This window comes from Scyliorhinus torazame, chromosome 8, assembly GCF_047496885.1.
Source record: "Scyliorhinus torazame isolate Kashiwa2021f chromosome 8, sScyTor2.1, whole genome shotgun sequence".
In the NCBI taxonomy this organism is placed as follows: Eukaryota; Metazoa; Chordata; class Chondrichthyes; order Carcharhiniformes; family Scyliorhinidae; genus Scyliorhinus; species Scyliorhinus torazame.
This window is the reverse complement of record NC_092714.1, coordinates 269,603,369-269,625,096: the sequence shown is the minus strand read 5'-3', so window position 1 is coordinate 269,625,096 and position 21,728 is coordinate 269,603,369. Positions and strand designations below refer to the sequence as shown.

Genomic DNA, 21,728 nt, shown 5'->3' with positions numbered 1-21,728 from the left:
GCATTACCTCACATTTGTCCGGATTAAACTCCATCTGCCATCTCTCCGCCCAAGTCTCCAGACAATCTAAATCCTGCTGTATCCTCCGACAGTCCTCATCGCTATCCGCAATTCCACCAACCTTTGTGTCGTCTGCAAACTTACTCATCAGACCAGTTACATTTTCCTCCAAATCATTTATATATACTACAAAGAGCAAAGGTCCCAGCACTGATCCCTGTGGAACACCACTGGTCACAGCCCTCCAATTAGAAAAGCATCCCTCCATTGCTACTCTCTGCCTTCTATGGCCTAGCCAGTTCTGTATCCACCTTGCCAGCTCACCCCTGATCCCGTGTGACTTCACCTTTTGTACTAGTCTACCATGAGGGACCTTGTCAAAGGCCTTACTGAAGTCCATATAGACAACATCTACTGTCCTACCTGCATCAATCATCTTAGTGACCTCCTCGAAAAACTCTATCAAGTTAGTGAGACACGACCTCCCCTTCACAAAACCGTGCTGCCTCTCACTAATACGTCCATTTGCTTCCAAATGGGAGTAGATCCTGTCTCGAAGAATTCTCTCCAGTAATTTCCCTACCACTGAAGTAAGGCTCACCGGCCTGTAGTTCCCGGGATTATCCTTGCTACCCTTCTTAAACAGAGGAACAACATTGGCTATTCTCCAGTCCTCCGGGACATCCCCTGAAGACAGCGAGGATCCAAAGATTTCTGTCAAGGCCTCAGCAATTTCCTCTCCAGCCTCCTTCAGTATTCTGGGGTAGATCCCATCAGGCCCTGGGGACTTATCTACCTTAATATTTTTTAAGACACCCAACACCTCGTCTTTTTGGATCACAATGTGACCCAGGCTATCTACACCCCCTTCTCCAGACTCAACATCTACCAATTCCTTCTCTTTGGTGAATACTGATGCAAAGTATTCATTTAGTACCTCGCCCATTTCCTCTGGCTCCACACATAGATTCCCTTGCCTATCCTTCAGTGGGCCAACCCTTTCCCTGGCTACCCTCTTGCTTTTTATGTACGTGTAAAAAGCCTTGGGATTTTCCTTAACCCTATTTGCCAATGACTTTTCGTGACCCCTTCTAGCCCTCCTGACTCCTTGCTTAAGTTCCTTCCTACTTTCCTTATATTCCACGCAGGCTTCGTCTGTTCCCAGCCTTTTAGCCCTGACAAATGCCTCCTTTTTCTTTTTGACGAGGCCTACAATATCACTCGTCATCCAAGGTTCCCGAAAATTGCCGTATTTATCTTTCTTCCTCACAGGAACATGCCGGTCCTGTATTCCTTTCAACTGCCACTTGAAAGCCTCCCACATGTCAGATGTTGATTTGCCCTCAAATATCAGCCCCCAATCTATGTTCTTCAGTTCCCGCCTAATATTGTTATAATTAGCCTTCCCCCAATTTAGCACATTCATCCTCGGACCACTCTTATCCTTGTCCACCAGTACTTTAAAACTTACTGAATTGTGGTCACTGTTACCGAAATGCTCCCCTACTGAAACATCTACCACCTGGCCGGGCTCATTCCCCAATACCAGGTCCAGTACCGACCCTTCCCTAGTTGGACTGTCTCCATATTGTTTTAAGAAGCCCTCCTGGATGCTCCTTACAAACTCCGCCCCGTCTAAGCCCCTGGCACTAAGTGAGTCCCAGTCAATATTGGGGAAGTTGAAGTCTCCCATCACCACAACCCTGTTGTTTTTACTCTTTTCCAAAATCTGTCTACCTATCTGCTCCTCTATCTCCCGCTGGCTGTTGGGAGGCCTGTAGTATACCCCCAACATTGTGACTGCACCCTTCTTATTCCTGATCTCTACCCATATAGCCTCACTGCCCTCTGAGGTGTCCTCTCGCAGTACAGCTGTGATATTCTCCAGAACAAGTAGCGCAACTCCGCCTCCCCTTTTACATCCCCCTCTATCCCGCCTGAAACATCTAAATCCTGGAACGTTTAGCTGCCAATCCTGCCCTTCCCTCAACTAGGTCTCTGTAATGGCAACAACATCATAGTTCCAAGTACTAATCCAAGCTCTAAGTTCATCTGCCTTACCCGTAATGCTCCTTGCATTAAAACATATGCACTTCAGGCCACCAGACCCGTTGTGTTCAGCAACCTCTCCCTGTCTGCTCTGCCTCAGAGCCACACTGTCCCTATTCCCTAGTTCTCCCTCAATGCTCTCACCTTCTGGCCTATTGCTCCCGTGCCCACCCCCCTGCCATACTAGTTTAAACCCTCCCGTGTGACACTAGCAAACCTCGCGGCCAGGATATTTATGCCTCTCCGGTTTAGATGCAACCCGTCCTTCTTATACAGGTCACACCTGCCCCGGAAGAGCTCCCAGTGGTCCAGATAATGGAAACCCTCCCTCCTACACCAGCTGTTTAGCCACGTGTTTAGCTGCTCTATCTTCCTATTTCTAGCCTAACTGGCACGTGGCACAGGGAGTAATCCCGAGATTACAACCCTCGAGGTCCTGTCTTTTAACTTTCTGCCTAGCTCCCTGAACTCCTGCTGCAGGACCTCATGCCCCTTCCTGCCTATGTCGCTAGTACCAATATGTACAACGACCTCTGCCTGTTTGCCCTCCCCCTTCAGGATGCCCTCTACCCGTTCGGAGACATCCTGGACCCTGGCACCAGGGAGGCAACATACCATCCTGGAGTCTCTTTCACGTCCACAGAAGCGCCTATCTGTGCCCCTGACTATAGAGTCCCCTATTACTATTACTCTTCTGCGCTTTGACCCTCCCTTCTGAACATCAGAGCCAGCCGTGGTGCCACTGCTCTGGCTGCTGCTGTTTTCCCCTGATAGGCTATCCCCCCCGACAGTATCCAAAGGGGTATATCTGTTCGAGAGGGGGACAACCACAGGGGATTCCTGCACTGACTGCCTGCCCTTTCTGGTGGTCACCCATTTCTCTGCCAGCACCTTGGGTGTGACCACATTTACATAACTGCGATCTATGACGCTTTCTGCCACCTGCATGCTCCTAAGTGCATCCAATTGCTGCTCCAACCGAACCATGCGGTCTGTGAGGAGCTCCAGTTGGGTGCACTTTCTGCAGATGAAGCCATCCGGGACACTGGAAGCCTCCCGGACCTGCCACATCTCACAGTCAGAGAACAGCACCCCTCTAACTGACATTGCGTCAATTAATTAAAATTAAAATTTGTCTTTTTTAAAAAATATTTTTTTTTAAATTTCAAAGTTACTGTCAACTATCTGTTTCCTAGCACTAGATTTCTAATAGAAATGCGATAGCTAACAGGCCGGACATTGACTGATACCACAGGCCGGACAATGACTGACACCACAGGCCGGACACTGACTGATACCACAGGCCGGACAATGACTGACACCACAGGCCGGACATTGACTGATACCACAGGCCAGACATTAACTGATACCACAGGCCGGACACTGACTGATACCACAGGCTGGACACTGACTGATACCACAGGCCGGACACTGACTGATACCACAGGCCCGACACTGAGTGATACCACAGGCCCGACACTGACTGATACCACAGGCCCGATGCTGACTGATACCACAGGCCCGACACTGACTGATACCACAGGCCCGACACTGACTGATACCACAGGCCCGACACTGACTGTTACCACAGGCCCGACACTGAGTGATACCACAGGCCCGACAATGACTGATACCACAGGCTGTTTTGTTACCTGTGTGTTAGGTAACACGTGCTACTCCTTGGTTCATGATGAGGTCTTCTGAATCTCGATGAAGAAGACTCAAAGTCGTCCAGTAGTAACAAAAGGCTTATTGAGTAACTATGACAATAATTGCATGAGTTCTTTACTTTAACTTTGATACTAGTGATAAGGTTAACAAGATCTAAATACGGTAACTATACGTAACTGCACTAGCCATCTGAACTAGTCTGATATTATCCTGGTCACAGTGCACCCAAGAGAGAGTGAGAGACCCAATGTGGTTGCCTTTTATACCCCTGTTGGTCCGGCCCTCTAGTGATCATGTGGTGCTACTGATTACATATTGACCCCTTATGTACATACACATACAGAGATCACTACACAGGCCCGACACTGACTGATACCACAGGCCGGACACTGACTGATACCACAGGCCGGACACTGACTGGTACCACAGGCCGGACACTGACTGGTACCACAGGCCGGACACTGACTGGTACCACCGGCCGGACACTGACTGGTACCACAGGCCGGACACTGACTGATACCACAGGCCGGACACTGACTGATACCACAGGCCGGACACTGACTGATACCACAGGCCCGACACTGACTGATACCACAGGCCGGACACTGACTGATACCACAGGCCGGACACTGACTGATACCACAGGCCGGATACTGACTGATACCACAGGCCGGATACTGACTGATACCACAGGCCGGACACTGACTGACACCACAGGCCCGACACTGACTGATACCACAGGCCGGACACTGACTGATACCACAGGCCGGACACTGACTGATACCACAGGCCGGATACTGACTGATACCACAGGCCGGACACTGACTGACACCACAGGCCGGACACTGACTGATACCACAGGCCGGACACTGACTGATACCACAGGCCGGACACTGACTGATACCACAGGCCGGACACTGACTGATACCACAGGCCGGACACTGACTGATACCACAGGCCGGACACTGACTGATACCACAGGCCGGACACTGACTGATACCACAGGCCGGACACTGACTGATACCACAGGCCGGACACTGACTGACACCACAGGCCGGACACTGACTGATACCACAGGCCGGACACTGACTGATACCACAGGCCGGTCACTGACTGATACCACAGGCCGGACACTGACTGATACCACAGGCCGGACACTGACTGATACCACAGGCCAGACACTGACTGATACCACAGGCCGGACACTGACTGACACCACAGGCCGGACACTGACTGATACCACAGGCCGGACACTGACTGATACCACAGGCCGGACACTGACTGATACCACAGGCCGGACACTGACTGATACCACAGGCCGGACACTGACTGATACCACAGGCCGGACACTGACTGATACCACAGGCCGGACACTGACTGATACCACAGGCCGGACACTGACTGATACCACAGGCCGGACACTGACTGATACCACAGGCCGGATACTGACTGATACCACAGGCCGGACACTGACTGATACCACAGGCCGGACACTGACTGATACCACAGGCCGGACACTGACTGATACCACAGGCCGGACACTGACTGATACCACAGGCCGGACACTGACTGATACCACAGGCCGGACACTGACTGATACCACAGGCCGGACACTGACTGATACCACAGGCCGGACACTGACTGATACCACAGGCCCGACACTGACTGATACCACAGGCCCGACAATGACCGACACCACAGGCCGGACACTGACTGATACCACAGGCCGGACACTGACTGATACCACAGGCCGGACACTGACTGATACCACAGGCCGGACACTGACTGACCCCTTGTTGGCTCAGCACTAACTGGTGCTGTGTGGTTCAGAGTTGACCCATTTCATGGGCCTCACATAAACTGATACGAGAGTCTGTCTTTTTCTGACATCCTCTGATATAATGGAGGAGAGGGGGCTTAACAAGCTGCCAATCTACAAAGAAATGGTTTTCATTTAATCGATCTCTGGAGTTGCTTGGAAAGAGATACTATTTTTTAAATGTTGTGGCTTGGGGAGGGGTCGGGGGTCACATTGGGGATTCCAGAGATCGGATGCCATTTAAAAATGGTTTCCCGATCTCCCAGTACAGAGCGGAGTTCCTCGGTGCAGAAAGGTGGGCTGAGTCCGGGCTGGGTTTAGTTCGCCTGCAGCTGTGTCCGGACCGGGCTGAGTCCGGCCCCGGCTGAGTCCGGCCCCGGCTGAGTCCGGCCCCGGCTGAGTCCGGCACCGGCTGTGTCCAGCCCCGGCTCAGTCCAGCCCCGGCTCAGTCCGGCCCCGACTGAGTCCAGCCCTGGCTCAGTCCGGCCCCGGCTCAGTCCAGCCCCGGCTGAGTCCGGCCCCGGCTGTGTCCAGGGTGGGCTGAGTCCGGCCCCGGCTGAGTCCGGCTGAGTCCGGCCCCGGCTGAGTCCGGCCCCGGCTCAGTCCGGACGCGGCTCAGTCCGGCCCCGGCTCAGTCCAGCCCCGGCTGAGTCCGGCCCCGGCTCAGTCCGGCCCCGGCTCAGTCCAGCCCCGGCTGAGTCTGGCCCTGGCTGTGACCGGGGTGGGCTGAGTCCGGCCCCGGCTGAGTCCGGCCCCGGCTGATACCAGCCCCGGCTGAGTCCGGCCCTGGCTGTGACCGGGGTGGGCTCAGTCCGGCCCCGGCTCAGTCCGGCCCTGGCTCAGTCCGGCCCCAGCTCAGTCCGGCCCCGGCTCAGTCCGGCCCCGGCTTAGTCCGGCCCCGACTGAGTCCGGCCCCGGCTGTGTCCGGGGTGAGTCCGGCCCCGGCTGTGTCCGGGGTGAGTCCGGCCCCGGCAGAGTCCGGCCCCGGCTCAGTCCGGCCCTGGCTCAGTCCGGCCCCAGCTCAGTCCGGCCCCGGCTCAGTCCGGCCCCGGCTTAGTCCGGCCCCGACTGAGTCCAGCCCTGGCTCAGTCCGGCCTTGCTCAGTCCGGCCCCGGCTGAGTCCGGCCCCGGCTGTGTCCGGGGTGAGTCCGGCCCCGGCAGAGTCCGGCCCCCGGCAGAGTCCGGCCCCCGGCTGAGTCCAGCCCTGGCTCAGTCCGGCCTTGCTCAGTCCGGCCCCGGCTGAGTCCGGCCCCGGCTGTGTCCGGGGTGAGTCCGGCCCCGGCAGAGTCCGGCCCCCGGCTGAAACCGGCCCGGCTCAGTCCGGCTGGGTCCGGCCCCGGCTGAGTCCAGCCCCAGCTCAGTCCGGCCCCGGCTCAGTCCGGCCCCGGCTCAGTCCGGCCCCGGCTTAGTCCCGCCCCGGCTCAGTCCAGCCCCGGCTGAGTCCGGCCCCGGCTCAGTCCAGCCCCGGCTGAGTCCAGCCCTGGCTCAGTCCGGCCTTGCTCAGTCCGGCCCCGGCTGAGTCCGGCCCCGGCTGTGTCCGGGGTGAGTCCGGCCCCGGCAGAGTCCGGCCCCCGGCTGAAACCGGCCCGGCTCAGTCCGGCTGGGTCCGGCCCCGGCTGAGTCCAGCCCCAGCTCAGTCCGGCCCCGGCTCAGTCCGGCCCCGGCTCAGTCCGGCCCCGGCTCAGTCCGGCCCCGGCTCAGTCCGGCCCCGGCTCAGTCCAGCCCCGGCTGAGTCCGGCCCCGGCTCAGTCCAGCCCCGGCTGAGTCCGGCCCTGGCTGTGTCCGGGGTGGGCTGAGTCCGGCCCCGGCTCAGTCCGGCCCCGGCTCAGTCCGGCCCCGGCAGAGTCCAGCCCCGGCTGAGTCCGGCCCCGGCTCAGTCCAGCCCCGGCTGAGTCCGGCCCTGGCTGTGTCCGGGGTGGGCTGAGTCCGGCCCCGGCTCAGTCCGGCCCCGGCTCAGTCCGGCCCCGGCAGAGTCCGGACCCGGCTGAGTCGGGCACCGGCTCAGTCCGGCCCTGGCTCAGTCTGGCCCCAGCTCAGTCCGGCCCCGGCTCAGTCCGGCCCCGGCTTAGTCCGGCCCCGGCTCAGTCCGGCCCCGGCTCAGTCCGGCCCCGGCTCAGTCCGGCCCCGGCTGAATCCGGACCCGGCTGAGTCCGGCCCCCGGCTGAGTCCGGCCCCGGCAGAGTCCGGCCCCGGTTGAGTCCGGCCCCGGCTGAGTCCAGCCCCAGCTCAGTCCGGCCCCGGCTCAGTCCGGCCCCGGCTGAGTCCGGCCCCGGCAGAGTCCGGCCCCGGCTCAGTCCGGCACCGGCTGAGTCCGGCCCCGGCAGAGTCCGGACCCGGCTGAGTCCGGACCCGGCTGAGTCCGGACCCGGCTGAGTCCGGCACCGGCTGAGTCCGGCCCCGGCAGAGTCCGGCCCCGGCTGAGTCCAGCCCCGGCTGAGTCCGGCCCCGGCTGAGTCCGGCCCCGGCTGTGTCCAGCCCCGGCTCAGTCCAGCCCCGGCTCAGTCCAGCCCCGGCTGAGTCCGGCCCCGGCTGTGTCCAGGGTGGGCTGAGTCCGGCCCCGGCTGAGTCCGGCTGAGTCCGGCCCCGGCTGGGTCCGGCCCCGGCTGAGTCCAGCCCCGGCCCAGTCCGGCCCCGGCTTAGTCCGGCCCCGGCTGAGTCCGGCCCCGGCTGATACCAGCCCCGGCAGAGTCCGGCCCCGGCTGAGTCCGGGGTAAGTCCGGCCCCGGCTGAGTCCGGCCCCGGCTGAGTCCGGCCCCGGCTCAGTCCGGCCCCGGCTCAGTCCGGCCCCGGCTGAGTCCGGCCCCGGCTCAGTCCGGCCCCGGCTCAGTCCGGCCCCGGCTCAGTCCGGCCCCGGCTCAGTCCGGCCCCGGCTGAATCCGGACCCGGCTGAGTCCGGCCCCGACAGAGTCCGGCCCCCGGCTGAGTCTGGCCCCGGTTGAGTCCGGCCCCGGCTGAAACCGGCCCGGCTCAGTCCGGCTGGGTCCGGCCCCGGCTGAGTCCAGCCCCAGCTCAGTCCGGCCCCGAATCAGTCCGGCCCCGGCTTAGTCCCGCCCCGGCTCAGTCCGGCCCCGACTGAGTCCGGCCCTGGCTCAGTCCGGCCCCGGCTGAGTCCGGCCCTGGCTGTGTCCGGGGTGGGCTGAGTCCGGCCCCGGCTCAGTCCGGCCCCGGCAGAGTCCGGCCCCGGCAGAGTCCGGCCCCGGCTGAGTCCGGCACCGGCTGAGTCCGGCCCCGGCAGAGTCCGGACCCGGCTGAGTCCGGCCCCGACTGAGTCCGGCCCTGGCTCAGTCCGGCCCCGGCTCAGTCCAGCCCCGGCTGAGTCCGGCCCTGGCTGTGTCCGGGGTGGGCTGAGTCCGGCCCCGGCTCAGTCCGGCCCCGGCTCAGTCCGGCCCCGGCAGAGTCCGGCCCCGGCTGAGTCCGGCACCGGCTGAGTCCGGCCCCGGCAGAGTCCGGACCCGGCTGAGTCCGGCACCGGCTGCGTCCGGCCCCGGCTGAGTCCGGCCCCGGCAGAGTCCAGCCCCGGCTGAGTCCGGCCCTGGCTGAGTCCGGCCCCGGCTGAGTCCGGCCCCGGCTGAGTCCGGCACCGGCTGAGTCCGGCCCCGGCAGAGTCCCGCCCCGGCTGAGTCCGGCCCCGGCTCAGTCCGACCCCGGCTCAGTCCGGCCCCGGCTCAGTCCGGCCCCGGCTGAGTCCGGCCCTGGCTCAGTCCGGCCCCGGCTCAGTCCAGCCCCGGCTCAGTCCGGCCCCGGCTCAGTCCGGCCCCGGCTGTGTCCGGGGTGAGTCCGGCCCCGGCTCAGTCCGGCCCCGGCTCAGTCCGGCCCCGGCTCAGTCCGGCCCCGGCTGAGTTCGGCCCCGGCTCAGTCCGGCCCCGGCTGAGTCCGGCCCCGGCTGAGTCCGGCACCGGCTGAGTCCGGCCCCGGCAGAGTCCGGCCCCGGCTGAGTCCGGCCCCGGCTCAGTCCGGCCCCGGCAGAGTCCAGCCCCGGCTGAGTCCGGCCCTGGCTGAGTCCGGCCCCGGCTGAGTCCGGCCCCGGCTGAGTCCGGCCCCGGCTTAGTCCGGCCCCGGCTGAGTCCGGCCCCGGCTCAGTCCGACCCCGGCTCAGTCCGGCCCCGGCTCAGTCCGGCCCCGGCTTAGTCCGGCCCCGACTGAGTCCGGCCCTGGCTCAGTCCGGCCCCGGCTGTGTCCGGCCCTGGCTCAGTCCAGCCCCGGCTGTGTCCGGGGTGAGTCCGGCCCCGGCTGAGTCCGGCCCCGGCTGAGTCCGGCCCCGGCAGAGTCCGGCCCCGGCTCAGTCCGGCCCCGGATCAGTCCGGCCCCGGCTCAGTCCGGCCCCGGCTCAGTCCGGCCCCGGCTCAGTCCGGCCCCGGCTGAGTTCGGCCCTGGCTCAGTCCGGCCCCGGCTGAGTCCGGCCCCGGCTGAGTCCGGACCCGGCTGAGTCCGGACCCGGCTGAGTCCGGCCCCGGCTGAGTCCGGCCCCGGCAGAGTCCGGCCCCCGGCTGAGTCCGGCCCCGGTTGAGTCCGGCCCCGGCTGAAACCGGCCCGGCTCAGTCCGGCCCCGGCTGAGTCCGGCCCCGGCTGTGTCCGGGGTGGGCTGAGTCCGGCCCCGGCTGAGTCCGGTCCCGGCAGAGTCCGGCCCCGGCTGAGTCTGGCTCCGGCTGTGTCCGGGGTGGGCTGAGTCTGGCTCCGGCTGTGGGGGAACAATTGGAGCTTTGAAGATTGTGATGGTTTTTATGCGTTAAGGGCACTGAGAGATATGGAGCAAAGATTGGTCAATCAAGAATAGATCAGCAATGATGTGATTGAATGGTGTAGAATAGGCCCTCTTCCTATGGAATGTAATGATTGATAATGGGTTGTCCTTGTGGTTTTCACAGAGGTGGGGAGGTAGAGGACCTGAAGTTGCAGCTATCCAGGATGCAAGAAGACTGGATTGAGGAGGAATGTCACCGTGTGGAGGCTCAGCTCTCACTGAAGGAGGCCAGGAAAGAGATCAAGCAGCTGAAGCAGGTGATCGATACAGTGAAGAATAACCTGGTGGAGAAGGATAAAGGCATCCAGAAGTATTTCATTGACATCAACATTCAGAACAAGAAGCTGGAGACCCTGTTGCACAGTATGGAGTTGGCTCAGGATGGTGCGTCTCAGTCGGCTGCTGGTTCCCCTGCCAGGTCTCTGACCCGCAGCTCCACCTACACCAAGCTGAGTGAGCAGGGGGGTGATGTCCAGGCCATTGATGTCACTGACCTGCCACATCGTGGCTCCCTCGCCTCGGGGATTGATCGTGCAGCTGAGGCAGCTGCCATCACCGCAAGGTCTTTACTGCGTGCGGGCGGCATGCACGAGGGATGTGGCCCCTTGGCTGGGATCCAACTTGGTACTCTGCGGGAGCAGGGCATTCAAACTGACTTCTCTCCCCATGATCCTGACTTGGAAGCGATAGCAGAGAAGGTCCTGAAGTCCAGCACCTTCGACCCTGACGGCCTTGCCATGGGGGCAGAAACCCTGAGACCACCCGCTGACTGCCAGCCACTTCCCAGCCTCGGTGGAGCTCCCAGTCTGCAGCCAGTTGACTCCCGTTCAGCTCCTGCAGAAGCTGTAGCCGAGGCCCCTGGGGACGGAGTGCCACAGGCACCCGGGCATCCAGAGCCAAACGAGGAGCCCGCCCAGGTGGCTCACTGGAGCCGGTATTACATTGTAGACCTGTTAGCAGTGACAGTGCCAGCAGTTCCCACTGTGGCCTGGATTGTCAGTACGCAGAGAGGCAGCTCGCAGCCTTTCTATAACATTGGCGTGTTGCTGCGTAGCTGCTGCGTTATTGCTCTGCAGTCCCTGCGACGACTCAGCACCAATGCATCTTCCCCGAATCATCCACCATCCTAGCCCCAACCACTGTCTCCCTTTTCTCCACACATCCCCACCCACTCCAACGCTCACCCACACACATCCCCACACACACCCACACACACACATACCCACACGCTCACCCACACCCACACACATACCCCACCACACACACACACACACCCCACACACACACACACACATACCCACACGCTCACCCACACCCACACACATACCCCCCCCACACACACACACACACCCCACACACACACCCACACACATACCCACTCCAACACACACACCCACAACCACTCCCACACACACACACTCCCACACACACCCCACACACACCCACACATGCACCCACACACATACCCCACACACATACCCACATACACACCCACTCCCACACACACCCACTCCCACACCCACACGCATACCCCACTCACCCAATACTAACACACATCCGCACCCACTCCCACACACACCCACACACATACCCACATACTCACCCACACCCACTCCCACACACACCCACACACATACCCACATACTCACCCTCACCCACTCCCACACTCACCCACACACATACCTCACACACACCCACACACACACTCCACACACACATACCCCACACACACACCCACACACACACCCACACACACATACACACACCCACACACACACCCACACCTCACACCCACTCCCACACTCACCCACACCCACACACATACCCCACACACTCACCCACTCACACCCACACACACATCCACACACATACCCACATACTCACCCATACCCACTCCCACACTCACCCACACACATACCCCCCACACACACACACACACAGACAATCCCCCACACACACACCCACACCCCCCCCACACACACACCCATACACACACACATCCACACACATACCCCCACACACACACACCCACACACACACCCACACACATACCCACTCCAACACACACACCCACAACCACTCCCACACACACACACCCACACACATACCCCACACACATACCCACATACACACCCACTCCCACACACACCCACTCCCACACATACCCACATACCCCTCACACCCCCCAAACACTCCCACACACACCCACACACTATCCCACCCCCCCCACACACAGCCTCCATGCACAGCCCCGACACACATTCCCCACACTCACCTCCACCTCCCCACATGCACACCACAAAACACACATACCTCACACACACACCCTCCCTACATACTAACTCCGATATTTACACTCCAATACGCAACCCCACACATTCATCTCACACACCCCTCCACATACTTGCACATACACAACCTCTCCACACACACACACCTCTAACACATTCCACCACATATGAATGAAAAATGAAAATCGCTTATTGTCACAAGTAGGCTTCAAATGAAGTTACTGTGAAAAGCCCCTAGTCGCCACATTCCGGCACCTGTTCGGGGTGGCTGCTGGCCTGCCTTGGTCTGCTTTCAAAGCCAGCGATTTAGCTCTGTGCTAAACAGCCCCTCTTGTTTGCATGTACACACATGCACACACAGATGCCTCACTCCCAACACTCACCTTCGCCCTCCAGCACCCCCGTGCACACACACCCTCACACACACACCCTCACACACACACCCTCACACACACACACCCTCACACATACTCACTCACATACACACACACGCACTCCAACGCCCTCACCCAACCTACACGCCAACACACACCTTTACACCCACATGCGTGCACACCCCACATCTCCAAAACCCCACTCAACTGCCAACACACAGCCCCACATATCCACCCCAACCCACACCCCCACACACAAACACTCCCCACACACACACGCCCACACGTGCCCACCCACGCGCACCCCCACACACACCTTCCGTACACCCCCACGCACAGGCCCCCCACACCCTCATACACAGCCCCCCCACACATAGACGCCTTCCACACATTTGCATGTACCCCCCACACACCTATACACACGTACCCACACAGTCACCCTCACACACACCCACCCCCAAACACACACAGAGACATACACCCCACTGAACTCTTTCACAAACCCCCATCTCCCATCACACACACCCTTCCTCTCTCATAGTCCTTCACAATGAGACTTAAAGTTGTACCATTCCCCTCACAGAATCAGCTGTTTGCACTACCATTAATAAATCATCGATACACAAATATATATATATATATAGCAAGAGAGAGAGAAAGTTTAAAAGTAACCCAGATGGTTGATCCAGTGTTTAAAGGCTGGGTATTTATGCTGTATTGCATGGCTGAGAACCATTTCATGTATCAGAGACACCTGGGACCATCTCCACTGCACTTCAAAGACTCCAAATTGGTGTTATCGTTACTTAAAGCCAAAATATGAGACCATTGTTTTACATTTACATCAGCTGTACAGTTATGAAATGCTGCTTTCACTTCACCAGGTGTAATGTAAAATTTACTAGGCCTAATAAGTTTTCAGTTGGCGGGGGTTCAGTTCCCGTTCACCCTGAACTGTTGCCAATGTTCAACAATTGCTTCTAACTGTGGCCCTAACCTGGCTGTCTTTAAGAATTGCTGGAGAATTACAGTAAATAGACTGATCTGTTTGTCCAACCCTTCCCCCTTTATGTACCAACCAAACTATTTATTTATTTATAAAGTTTTACGTTTGTGCCTTTGTTTTGCGGAAGTGGAAAAGGATCATTTTTGTGTTTCCGACACACAATTCGGGATGTAAATATCGGGGTAAATTCGCCAACCTGTGTTCAAAGGAAGATTGGATCCCTCCCATTGATGTGCCTCAGACCCAGATCTCGACACCCACGACAGCCACCCTACTCCCTCTATGACTCTGATTGTCATTCCTGTTGGATTAGTGACATCTGCTCTCGGAGTTGGATTGAGGCTTGCTAAACTCATTTCATATTGTGCTCTTATTGAGAGATGGAAGGTTAAATTCCAAGGGTAGGTTGCATCGACTAGGCTCGCATTCCCTTGAGTTTCGAAGATTGAGCGGCGACCTGATCAAGCTGTTTAAAACAATTAAAGAATTTAATCGTCTAAACAGGGAGAAACTATTCCCTCTATTGCAGGAATCAAAAACAAGAAGGTACCACCTTCAAATTAGAAATAGGTCAGCGAGGAATGACATCAGGAAGGAGTCTTCCACACAAACCAGAATGGTGACGTGGGGGTCGGTAAACGTGATTCTCAACGGTGAGATCTTGTTCCTGATTTTCCCGTACCTCGCCAGACCTCATTTAAATAGATTTGAATGAATTTACATATTATTGAAAGGCCTACATGCCACATGACCCCCCCCCCCAGTGAACATTCAAACCTCGCTGGCCTCACGTCGGTGAAGTTCACAACAGCTTTACAAAGACAAGAAACAGTCAAGGGGTTTCCGCTGGGGCCACCAAGGACAATATAGCTCCCAGGGGGAAGAAGGGCATGCGTGGGCACTGCCTCCTTGCACAGTTTGGCACTGCCAGCCTGTGCCAACGGCAGTGTCAGGGGCAGTCTTGAGAGTCAAATTTGTTTGGGGGGGCGTGGTTTATTGCTATGTGGGGGGGGGGGGGGGGTTAGAATCCCGAGGCCATTGAAGGAGGGGTCTTGGCAATGACAGGGTGAGAGGCCATTGGAAGGGGGAACTTGCATGGGGTGGGGGAACATTGGCTGGGACCTTGCAGTTATTGAGGGGGTGGGGTGGCACTGCCGCAGTGGTTGGGGGGGAGTGGTGGTGTTGGGAGAAAGAGCCGCCGATATTTATGCGGTGGGGCTGGGTGGGGGAGAGCCCCTGGTAATTGTGCTGTTGTGGGGGAAAGCCTCTTTGTGGTGGGGGTGGGGTGGGCTGGGGGAGTTCAACGTCAGCCCTGATCAGGGTGCCCTCTGAAGAATGCCCCCCCCCCCCAGTCACTTCTGGAGCCGGCCTTACCGGCTCTGTCAGGCTCTGCCCTGCTGCCAAATTGACACAGTAAACCAGGCCCGTTAAATTCTTTTTTTGTCAGAGTGGCTGAAGATCTGGTCTGAAAACGTGGCAGTGCAACTGGAAAGATACGTACCAGGTTTCAGTCAGAGCCTGACACTGACAAATTGTGGGAAAGTTCCACTCAAAGCTGTGGAAATCTGAAACTTTTCCACAAAAGACGTGGATTCTGGGAAGTAGTGGAGCTTTCAGTACTGAGATTGACATTCCTGTTGGGCAACAGTTCGGGATGATAGGGCGTAAATCGTAGAATTTACAGTGCAGAAGGAGGCCATTCAGCCCATCGAGTCTGCACTGGCTCTTGGAAAGAGCACCCCATTTAGGTCCACACTTCCAACTTATCCCATAACCCAGGAACCCCACCTAACGTTTTTGGACACTAAGGGCAATTTATCATGGTCAATCCACCTAACCTGCACATCTTTGGACTGTGGGAGGAAACCGGAGCACCCGGAGGAAACCCACGCAAACACAGGGAGAACGTGCAAACTCCGCACAGACAGTGACCCAAGCCGGGAATTGAACCTGGGGCCCTGGAGCTGTGAAGCAACTGTGCTAACCACTGTGCCACTCTGCCCCCTGTTGCAATACCGGCAAGCATGGTTGACTTGAATGAAAGAGCAGGCTCGAGGGGTTGAATGGCCTCTTTCTGTTTCAAAGTTCCAGGCAACCAGTGGAAGGAAGATGTCATTGGGTCAGTATGGGCTGAGATTGGACTCTGTTAACCCATTTTATCATTCAGTAACTCCTCCACAGGGCCAGATTTTAACAAGTGAGGATTTATTTCCCAATATTTTTGTCCGGATTCTTTCACGGAGATGTTGCACTCTCAATGCCTGCCAAATTAGCCATCATTCAAACTGGTATTAACCTTAAATATTTATTTTTACATAAATGCTCACGAGCCCAGCTATCCTAATATTCAGTGACCCAACATCATTCACTGTCATGCAGAGCTTAACAGACGGAGGTGTGCTATTAAAAACCCTGTGCTAAATTAACTGTTACAGGATTAGAATTGACACAAGTTCCTGGGGATAGGGAAGTGGGAGAATGGATCCTTTTCAGTGTCTAGTGACACTTGATGGACATTCATAATTGGGGTGGGGGGGAGGGGTTATTGGTGCCACATATTCAGGCTCTGCTTCAACCACTCACATGGTTGAATGGCCCCTCAGACCATGGGTGATTGGGTTGAGATAATGAGGAGTTTGAGGCGCCTGTGGAAGTGAAATTCAGTGAGAATTACTGCCGTTAGGGGCGGGGACAGCACTGGGTCATTCGGCTTTTTAATCAAAATTATTAAGTAGGATATCCATTGAGAGTAAGAAGTGACTTCAGAGAGTGCGAATGAACATGTGGAACCCATTCACTTAACAAATTCAGGTCAATTTCAAAAGCATTCAGACGTGGTTCTGTGTACCGCCATAATAGGCTACATTGTAATTTGCAAAGCTATAGAATATGTCTGTGCAGTGAGTTGTGTTTATCGGGTGTAGAATGTTTTGGATTGTTCCTTTTAAACATCAGCACAGAGGACTGGCTACTCCAACAATTGTTGTGCGAGATAACTGTGTTTTCGACATTTCATTTCTAATGTCTTTTTCTTAATTCATTCTTGGGACATGGGCATCGCTGACAAGGTCGGCGTTTATTGTTCATTTTCCAATTGCCCTGAAAAGCTGGTGTTGGTGGCAGGCCGCCTTATTGATCCGTTGGAAGTCCGACTGGTTGGGGTTCTTGGCGATGGGATACCAGGCCAGTTCAACATGAAGGATAGGGGTCCAGGTCAGGCATGGTGCATGACTTGGCGGTGATGGTGACACCATTGACTTGTGGCCATATCGCTGCTCTGTATCCATAGTAACCATTTACCTGATCCCACTTGGTATCAAGTCGAGGCAGGAAAACCCAACGGACTCACCAGAAACACGTCAATGGTTATCTTGTCCACTGTTTTGTTTTGTATATGTGACCATGTTCAAATTGTTGTGTGTGTGGCACTGACTATGAGGGTTGACGTTTGCTGCGAAACTGCAACTGAACCCATTGGTGTCTGAGAGATAATGAAGAGAGTTCAATCTGTGTTCTGTTGAATTCATGCACCACTGACACTGTAGCAATCAGGGTGAACTATACTTGAAATAAAAGACTTGAAAACTCTGGGCAACTTGTGTAATCTCTGCAGCAAAAAGAGTCAGGTTACCCAAAATATTGATTTCCAAAATGCTAGCATTGCACAATGTTCCCTTCAGCAGTGAGAAGGGAGATTAACCAATGACTCTAGTTCTTGCTGTTTACCTTTGATGAGTTTATCCACCAACGCCTCAGCACACAGGACAAGCATGTCATCTCCCCTGGCAACTGGCCGAGAAAAAGACTTGCATTTTGAAGCACCTGTTGAAGTGTAATCACTGCTGCATGAAACTTGGCAACCAATTCACTTCCGGCAAGCTCCCACCAATGCAATGTGATAATAACCAGATAATCTGTTCTAGTGATGTTGGTTGAGGAATAACTAATGGCCAGGTCACCAGGGCGAACTCCTCTGCACTATGAATGGCATTGTGGCATCTTCCTCTTGCTGATGCCTTGGTTTAACGCTTCTTGTGAAAGACTCAGATAGTGCAGCACTCCGTCAGTTCTGTACTGCAAGCGCAGACAATGCTATCATTGTGCTGCTTTACTGTTTAATAGCTCATTTCCAAACCTTGTCCACTTTCATTCTCTACTGCTATCAGAGCAATTGGGAAAAACTGTTAGGGGTGGCACAGCGGCGCACTGGTTAGCACTGCTGCCTCTCGGCGCCAAGGACCCGGGTTCGATTCCCAGTCCCGGGTCACTGTCCATGTGGAGTTTGCACATTCTCCCCATATCTGCGTGGGTCTCACACAACCCAAAAGGTGTGCAGGGTAGGTGGATATGCCAAGCTAAGTTGCCCTGTAATTGGCCAAAAAAATTGGATCATCTGAGAATCATAAAATTTACAGTGCAGAAGGAGGCCATTCGGCCCATCGAGTCTGCACCAGGCTTTGGAAAGAGCACCCTACTTATACCTCCACCCTGTCCCCATAACCCAGTAACCCCACCTAACCTTTTGTTCACTAAGGGGCAATTTAGCATGGCCAATCCATCTAACCTGCACATCGTTGGACTGTGGGAGGAAACTGGAGCACCCGGAGGAAACCCAATTAAAAAAAAAACAATTTTTAAAAACAGAAAAGGCTGTGGCACCTGTATCCAGGATCTAGTCATGATTTTAACCAATTCTTGTCTGTTTCCTTCTAAGACAGCGTATTATTTCAGGACGGAAAAGGAGAGTTGTGTAGCTATGTGTGTCTGTATCTATTTGTATGTGTGGGAACATGTGCATTTCCGTGTACATGTATGCGTACATGGACATGATGAAAGGCCATCAACCTGAAATGTTAACTCTGTTTCCCTGCTGCCAGACCTGCTGAGTATTCCCAGATATTCTGGGCAGGATTCTCCATTGGCTGACGCTGAAATCGGGAAATGCGATTGAGCGGAGAATAGGTTCCGACGCCAAAATTGAGGCGGGCACCGATTTGACGCCAAATTTAAATTCTCCGTCACCTCGATAGTGGCGTCAATGCGGTCCAGAACGCACATATAACATTAGTGGGCCTGACCCGGTATTCTCCGGGGCCTCCGCCTCCGATGGGCCGAGTTCTCGACGGGGTGGTTCACTTGTGCTTTTAAAAATTGTCAAACCGGCGTCATGGCTGCTGAGGGACGGAGAGGGGGGGGGTCTTCTGCCAGAGCCTTGGGGAGTAGCGGGGGGTGGTCAGGCGGTGGGCTGTGGGGTCGGGGTGGATGGGACAGAACACCATTGCCACAGTCGGCAAGGCAGCCATGCAGCTGCTGGGCTGGTTTAGCACAGGGCTAAATCGCTGGCTTTGAAAGCAGACCAAGGCAGGCCAGCAGCACGGTTCAATTCCCGTACCAGCCTCCCCGAACAGGCGCCGGAATGTGGCGACTAGGGGCTTTTCACAGTAACTTCATTTGAAGCCTACTTGTGACAATAAACGATTTTCGTTTTTTTTCAGCTGCGCACGCCGCTGACAGCACCCTATGAACCTCGAGCCACGGGTCGTATCTATCGTCTTGTTGGCTGGGATGAGTGTGTGTGGGGAATGTAATGTGTATGTGCGGCTGCAGCTTGTCAGACTCCCAAGTGTCAATCACTGGGCCCGGCCAATCCCACATCGTTTTTCATTGGAATCAATTGTGTTCCACGTGCCGCCTATGCTAGCCCCTCCACAGTCGCTGAATCAGCCCAGGTGCGGCACCAGCTTTGCTGTCGTGAAAGTCCACAAATCCTGTCCCGATGTCAACACTTAGTCTCAGGATGTGGAGATGCCGGCGTTGGACTGGGGTGAGCACAGTACGAAGTCTTACAACACCAGGTTAAAGTCCAACAGGATTGTTTCGATGTCACTAGCTTTCGGAGCGCTGCTCCTTCACCTGAGGAAGGAGCAGCGCTCCGAAAGCTAGTGACATCGAAACAAACCTGTTGGACTTTAACTTAGTCTCAGGAACAGAGAATCCAGCCCTTTGTTTTTATTTCGCGTGTTTGAGAGGCTGGTCCACTTGTCTTGTGTCTGTGATCCATGATTCAGGAAAAATATATCTGGAAATGTGAAATGCTCACGTAGACCAGCCCTGGAATTTGGCTACTTTACGTGGCTCTGGAGTTTGATGTCTCTAACTCATAACTCCAATTTTGAAAATGCTGGGCAATGGGATGGGATCCTGACATACACGATGCTGAACTCCACTCCTGGAGCGAGATTCTCCAACCCCCCGCCGGGTTGGAGAATCGCCGGGGGCTGGCGTGAATCCCGCCCCCGCCGGTTGCCGAATTCTCCGGCACCGGATATTCGGCGGGGCGAGAATCGCGCCACGCCGGTTGGCGGCCCCCCCCCCCCCGCGATTCTCCGGCCCGGATGGGCCGAAGTCCCGCCGCTAAAATGCCTGTCCCACCGGCGTAGATTAAACCACCTACCTTACCGGCGGGACAGGGCGGCGCGGGCGGGCTCCGGGGTCCTGGGGGGGGGGGCAGGGCGATCTGGCCCTGGGGGGTGCCCCCACGGTGGCCTGGCCCGCGATCGGGGCCCACCGATCCGCGGGCGGGCCTGTGCCATGGGGGCACTCTTTCCCTTCCGCCTTTGCCACGGTCTCCACCATGGAGGAGGCGGAAGAGACTCCCTCCACTGCGCATGCGCGGGAATGCCGTCAGCGGCCGCTAACACCCCCGCGCATGCGCCGCCCGGAGATGTCATTTCCGCGCCAGCTGGCGGGGCACCAAAGGCCTTTTCCGCCAGCTGGCGGGGCGGAAATTCGTCCGCCACGGGCCCCTTAAGGTTGGGGCTCGGCCCCCCAAGATGCGGAGCATTCCGCACCTTTGGGGCGGCGCGATGCCCGACTGATTTGCGCCGTTTTGGGCGCCAGTCGGCGGACATCGCGCCGATACCGGAGAATTCCACCCCTGGTATTTGCAGAGCTTTGTGAGTGAATCAAACCCTAGGTTCCCAGCTCTTCAGCCTAAAGGACTTGGTGTTACCTTGGAGGCCACTTCGCTGAGTGCAAAGAAGCAATAAGTCGCCTCAAGCAGGAGGATTCAGACAACTGCCTTGGGGGGGGTGCAAGGTCACCTTCTGCAAACTTTCCACCCAAATATTGGACAGTATCTTGCACTGGAGCAGTGTGGGCCCCTGAGGTGTACCCCTTGTGATGTGGGCACTGACTAGCTGATGAACCCCTCACCCTGCATGCTCCAGGGAGATAGGGGATGACACGGAAGAAGTGTCCCAACGCTGGAATTTCAGCCTGTGGTATTTTGAAGCCATTGTTCACAAATTATGGCCCTCCCTCCCTCAGCTTCACATTGTGGTTCCCGTTGGTGGTTAATTAGCGGGAGGAGGGGGACAGTGGATGAGCCAGACACATCTTTCCTCCCCCTCTCCGGAATTATTCTAAGTGTTTGGGCACTAGCAGGCGGTTGTTGGGCAATGCTTCCCGCTTCACCGATACATTTTGTCTTATTCCCACTCGCCTTTTGTGCAAGACTCCACTTCACCACATTATTGCCGCCTGAGCTTTCAGCCCCCAACCTCTGGAATTCCCATCCTAAACCTCTCTCCCTCTTTAAAACCTACCTACCGCTTTGACCAAGCATTTGATCAGTTGGCCTATTATCTCCTCATGTCGCTCAGTGTCAAATCCTGTTTGAAAACTTCCTGTGATGTCGCCGTGGGACATTTTACACTAAAGACGCCTGTCGTCATCCTCAGTTAACTCTAGGTTACATGGTGTGCTCCTGGCCATA

The 21,728-nt window shown here is 56.7% G+C and overlaps 1 protein-coding gene across 4 annotated transcripts in view; it reads left to right on the top strand.

The window, feature by feature from the left end:
• LOC140428632 (syntaphilin-like) overlaps positions 1 to 12,964 on the top strand; it is an 83,130-nt gene extending 70,166 nt beyond the window's left edge. For all 4 annotated transcript variants that reach the window (XM_072515299.1, XM_072515297.1, XM_072515296.1 and 1 more), the window contains one exon: positions 10,405 to 12,964. In XM_072515299.1, coding sequence (XP_072371400.1) covers positions 10,405 to 11,410 — 1,006 coding nt within the window. In that variant the 3' untranslated portion in view covers positions 11,411 to 12,964. The remainder of the gene's footprint in view (positions 1 to 10,404) is intronic.
• Positions 12,965 to 21,728: the final 8,764 nt, after the last annotated feature.